General features: G+C 29.7%; 2 protein-coding genes across 7 annotated transcripts in view; both read left to right on the top strand.

The window, feature by feature from the left end:
• Positions 1-571, top strand: part of LOC101501488 (uncharacterized) — a 10,783-nt gene extending 10,212 nt beyond the window's left edge. For all 5 annotated transcript variants that reach the window (XM_004497131.4, XM_027333715.2, XM_027333717.2 and 2 more), the window contains exon 14: positions 46-571. In XM_004497131.4, coding sequence (XP_004497188.1) covers positions 46-87 — 42 coding nt within the window. In that variant the 3' untranslated portion in view covers positions 88-571. The remainder of the gene's footprint in view (positions 1-45) is intronic.
• A 744-nt stretch (positions 572-1,315) lies between these two features.
• On the top strand, positions 1,316-5,006 carry LOC101500845 (monooxygenase 2-like). Of its 2 annotated transcripts, none has more exons than XM_004497130.4 (6): positions 1,316-1,538; positions 1,628-1,774; positions 2,684-2,752; positions 2,880-3,036; positions 3,326-3,554; positions 4,384-5,006. In XM_004497130.4, exons 1-6 carry the CDS (start codon positions 1,456-1,458, stop codon positions 4,920-4,922), a joined length of 1,224 nt encoding a protein of 407 aa, XP_004497187.1. In that variant the 5' UTR covers positions 1,316-1,455; the 3' UTR covers positions 4,923-5,006. The 2 variants fall into 2 exon arrangements, with proteins under 2 accessions (XP_004497187.1, XP_073224195.1); XM_073368094.1 differs by having other exon boundaries at positions 1,332-1,538; positions 2,684-2,766.

Here is a 5,006-nt window from a genome sequence, read left to right as displayed (position 1 = left end):
CTTTCCCTAACCAGAAGTGCATTAAATCCTGTGTATGAATGGCAGGTGCCCCAGTCATATGAGGATAAATTCCCAGACAGCAAATAAATTCTTTCTTGGGATCCATTATCAAGAAGTGGAATGATGGGGAATCTTGTTGGGAAATTGGCATTCTCAGAAATATTTGAGAAAGATTTTTAAGGAAGCCATATACACCCCACCCACACGGATCTTTCATTAGTCCTTATGACTTAAAAGAAGTTAAAAGGTGCTGCAGTTGCAATACTTCACATGTTTTGGGGGATATTAGTTTAATTTAAGCATCTTAGTACAATGTTACTGTTGTAGCTTGCAGTGTTTTTGGTTGACACAGTGTTCTCTTATTGGAGTCAATTAAGTACCGTGTGTGTGCATGGATGGTGAATGTTACTGTGTTCGAATTCAGGGACATGTATTGATACACTAAGGGTGTGTTTGGATGGAGGCTTTTAGAACGGAGGGGAGATTTTACTTTCCTTTTTCAAATTAAGGATACTATAAAATGTTTATTTATTTATTTAAAATCAAATGTGATTGAAATATTATATGATCATTTATCATATTCTTTCAATTTTAAAAAAAAATATCAAACATATATCAAAATATAGATTTAGTCCTCTAAAACTTTTCAAAATTCAACTTTTGAACATGTCTTATAGGGTAAAATTGAAATTGGACAATGAAAAGAAATTTATCAAGAAGTGGGGTTGTGACGAATCTCTAGCAAATGTGAGAATGATTAGATTTTAAGAGAGTTTTTATCTCTCTAAATCCAACGATACACCTGCACTAAAAAATGGATTGTTTAAATATTAATGGATGATACAAGCATTTGATCAAAAAGTTTTTCATATTTCTAAAAGATTTGAATATAATACGCTTGGAATAGGAATCTATTTCTAATTATTTATATCATGTTGTAGGAGATCTAAACACCTAATAATACAATTCGAATTAATTTAATTGATAAAAAATATTAAATGTAATGATTAGGTGGCATAAATAAATAAATAAATTGGTGTAACTTTTTTAATCCATTGTAAGTGGCTCTTGATGGGTTGTGTTTACTCGTAACCATTTGTTCAATACTTCATCCTACTCGTATATCTAATGATTGAATATATCAAGTGATAACAATAATGGATCAACAGTAACTGGATTTGCTTTAGAACACCGAAAAAATTGAATGTAGTAGTTATCTCAACAACACTATTTAATAACAGGGCCCCTAGCCTATCGTAAGGATCCTAATATTTAATATTCATTAATCATTAAATAATAAAAATAATAATAAAAAAAAAAATATAAGGAGTAGAAAAGACTAAAGAGAAGGCAAATATATACTAGGTCGAAGGATTGACTAATTTCCACAGTATACAAATATAATATACAACACATCAAGGTTAGTCCTCAACATCAAATATATTTTAATTTGTAATGGAAACAACAAAAATAGTTGAAAACGTTGTGATTGTGGGAGCTGGAATTGCTGGCCTCACTACAGCCTTAGGACTTCACAGGTTCGTGTACCTTTTCATTTAGTTAATTAATTTAATAATATTTAAGCTAGTATATTATAGTGTTATATTTTCATTATTATGGATCGCAGGTTGGGAGTTCAAAGTTTGATATTGGAATCTTCAGATAGTTTGAGAGTAACTGGCTTTGCTTTAGCAATATGGGAAAATGGTTGGAAGGCCTTAGATGCTCTTCGTGTTGGAGATATTCTCCGCCAAAAACATATACATCTTCATGGGTATTTTTCATATCTGCATTTTCTTCAACTTACCTTTTTAATTATTAAATAATATTTTATATTGTAATTAATTTTTTTTTTTTGACAAATATAATTAATTCACATGTAAAATAGAGATATCGGATTCGAAACCGAATAATTATAAAACATGTTCTATTTTAACAATATTAATAAGAGAAATTTTTAATGTCAACGAGCAGATTAATATTATTTTAATATAAAAACAAAAAAGTTGAAGAAAATTATTATATATTTATTTTGGAAGGACAAGGGTTAGTATATGTAAATCTTTTGTTATAGTGTGGATTGTGATAAACCTCATTATCCTCAATTCTTTAACTCTCGAGTTTTAATCAACAAACCAACCTTTTTATCCTATTAAAGAGAAAGTATTACTCTTCGTCATCAAATAAGGGTTCACATATGTTAAGAAAAATGATAAATAAAAGAAAGAGAAGAGTGATTGAATTTAATTAATATACATTATCAGTATAATTTTTTTATTCTGTCAATCAATTACAACTGTTAGATTATTAAATATATTTAACTTTTACTATATGTACATTTAAAGTCATGCCAATAAATTATTGTGATGTACTAGCAATATAAATTTTTTTACACTTTAATAATAATTTAAAAATTATGTAGATATTATTAATTAAATGATAAAATAAAATAAAAAATTAATGTGACACTGTAAATAAAATTTATTTTGGGACAATTTTTTAACAAATATAATTGTTATTATGGAGTATTATTTTTGCTTTAACGTCCGCGTGACCTTCCACCAAATGCAAATGAAAATCTCAATAAAATGGAACATAACATGAAAAAAGTGAGTTGAAGAAAATGTTAATTAGTTAGAACCTGAAACATGAAAGTACTTGAATTGAGACTTTGGAAATGCAGGAATGTGACTACTTCTTTGATGACGGGGCAACAATTAGCAAATATGTCTTTCAAGGACAAAGGAAAGCCGTAAGTACAAAATTGTATCAATATTCTATCCATAATGTTTCAATTTTTCAATATATAGAGGACATGCTTCTTAAATTTGATGAGAAATTATTGTTATGATTACTTTTTTTTCTTTCTATGCATTTAGTGAAGTTCGTTGTGTTAGAAGGAAGTTATTGTTGGAAGCCCTTGCCAATGAACTTCCACGTGGCACCATTAGGTACTTATCAAAGGTGGTTGCTATTGAGGAATCTGGCTTCTTTAAGATACTCCATCTTATTGATGGAACAACTATCAAAACCAAGGTACACTGAAAATCTTGATTCCACACATCAAATGCATGAAACATTTATTGACCTTGACCGTCTGATCTTAAATTAACAGTCAAAATTATTTATAGATAATTTGGTGAAGTTGTAATGTGAGTCGCTCAATCTTACACTGATACTATTTTTTAAAAAATATCTTAAATTTTAAATTGATAATTAAATTAAAGTACGTAAATGTGTGATTTTTTAAATGCACGAAATTTGTGTAACAATGAACTCAATTTTGTATGGTTTAAGTGATACATCAATGTTTGCAATTTAAAAGGTATTGATAGGGTGTGATGGAATAAACTCTGTGGTAGCAAAGTGGTTAGGATTCAAGGAGGCAACTTATACAGAGAGATTTGCAATCAGAGGTTGTCTAGAATTGGAAACTAATCATAGTTTTGAGCCTATTCTTAAGCAGTACTTTGGCAAAGGTTTTAGAGCTGGAGTTGTTCCATGTGATGAGAAGGTTGTTTACTGGTTTTTCACTTGGACTCCTAACAGTCAAGGTGAATTCCCTTTTTTAAGGCATGTCCAAAGTGAATTCATTGTTTCAGTCCAAATTTGGTATCTTTGTTGCTTGTATAAATAATTTTTATTAAGAGTCTCAAACTGGAAGAGATATAATTCGAAAAAATGTTTATAAACGAGAGAGTAATTTATAAGCCACTTTTATAGAGTTTAAGTTATGTCTAACGAAATCTTAGGAAGAAGTGTAGAGTCATTTTAGTTTTTCAATGTGTGAGTTGTTATCACTTTAGTTCTTGAAGTGTCTCTTTTGGTAGTAATTTTATTGACTAAATTGGCTAACAAAACACACTTTTGAGGATCGAAATGACCAACAATTGAAACATTTAAATATGTTTTTGTAATTTTGATTAATTCAAGAACTATTTTGACAATGCCTCATACGTTAAAGGATCAAAATGACTATTTACCGTTTAGGAAATTAACTTGAGAATACAAAAGAGTAAACAATCATTGTGATCCCTAAATGTGTGAGACAACATGATTATGGTTCCAGAATGAATTGAAATTACAAAATCATGCTTGGTCGAATATGACTTATGTTAGTAATTTTGTGGACCAAAATGATTAATACAAGAGATACTTGAGAACCAAACTAACTATTCAAAGACACATTCTCGGACTATACCGACAAACAAAATACACATTACGAAATATTTGTAATTTTGATAGATCTATAAACTATAGTAACAAAGTTTCACACATTCGAAGATCAAAATGGTTCTTTACTAGAGTCTTTTAAATTATGAAAATATTTATTGGTATGCTGATCATTATCATGTTAATTCATGAACTTGACTTGTCTTGCAGATAAAGAGCTAATACAGAACCCTGCTAAACTAAAACAATATGTGTTAAACAAGCTAGAGAATGTGCCAAGTTATGTTAAATCCTTCATAGAAAAAACTGAATTAGATTCTTTCCATTTAGCTCCATTGAGATATAGACAACCATGGAAGCTCATAATGGGAAATATTAGCAAAGGAAATGTTTGTGTTGCTGGTGATGCTTTACACCCTATGACACCTGATCTTGGCCAAGGGGGGTGTTGTGCTTTAGAGGATGGGGTGGTTTTAGCAAGGTGCCTAGCTGAGGCATTTTCCAATAAATCAAAAAAAGAAGAAAAAGAAGAAGAATACAAAAGGATTGAAGAAGGTTTGAAGAGATATGCAAATGAGAGAAGATGGAGATGCATTGATCTCATTACTACAGCTTATATTGTTGGTTTTGTTCAACAGGGTAATTCAAAATTGGTTACCTTTTTAAGGGACAAACTTTTTGCTCCTTTACTATTTGGTCAGTTATTGAAGAAATCTAATTTTAATTGTGGTAAACTAAATATCCCTTAATTAGTGACACACTTATTTTGTGATAATGCTCAGTTTATAGTGTTGCATTTCATCATCATGTTAATAATGAACCTGACTTCTATT

This window comes from Cicer arietinum, chromosome 4 (assembly GCF_000331145.2).
Source record: "Cicer arietinum cultivar CDC Frontier isolate Library 1 chromosome 4, Cicar.CDCFrontier_v2.0, whole genome shotgun sequence".
Classification (NCBI taxonomy): domain Eukaryota; kingdom Viridiplantae; phylum Streptophyta; class Magnoliopsida; order Fabales; family Fabaceae; genus Cicer; species Cicer arietinum.
The sequence above is the reverse complement of the archived record's forward strand: the minus strand, read 5'-3'. Positions and strand labels throughout refer to the sequence as shown.

Bases quoted from the DNA above. Each gene is read 5' to 3' on its own strand.
- LOC101500845 (XM_004497130.4), top strand. From the start codon at position 1,456: ATGGAAACAACAAAAATAGTTGAAAACGTTGTGATTGTGGGAGCTGGA. The intron at 3,037-3,325 runs GTACACTGAAAA...GCAATTTAAAAG, and splicing joins GAACAACTATCAAAACCAAG to GTATTGATAGGGTGTGATGG. The intron at 3,555-4,383 runs GTGAATTCCCTT...CTTGTCTTGCAG, and splicing joins TTGGACTCCTAACAGTCAAG to ATAAAGAGCTAATACAGAAC.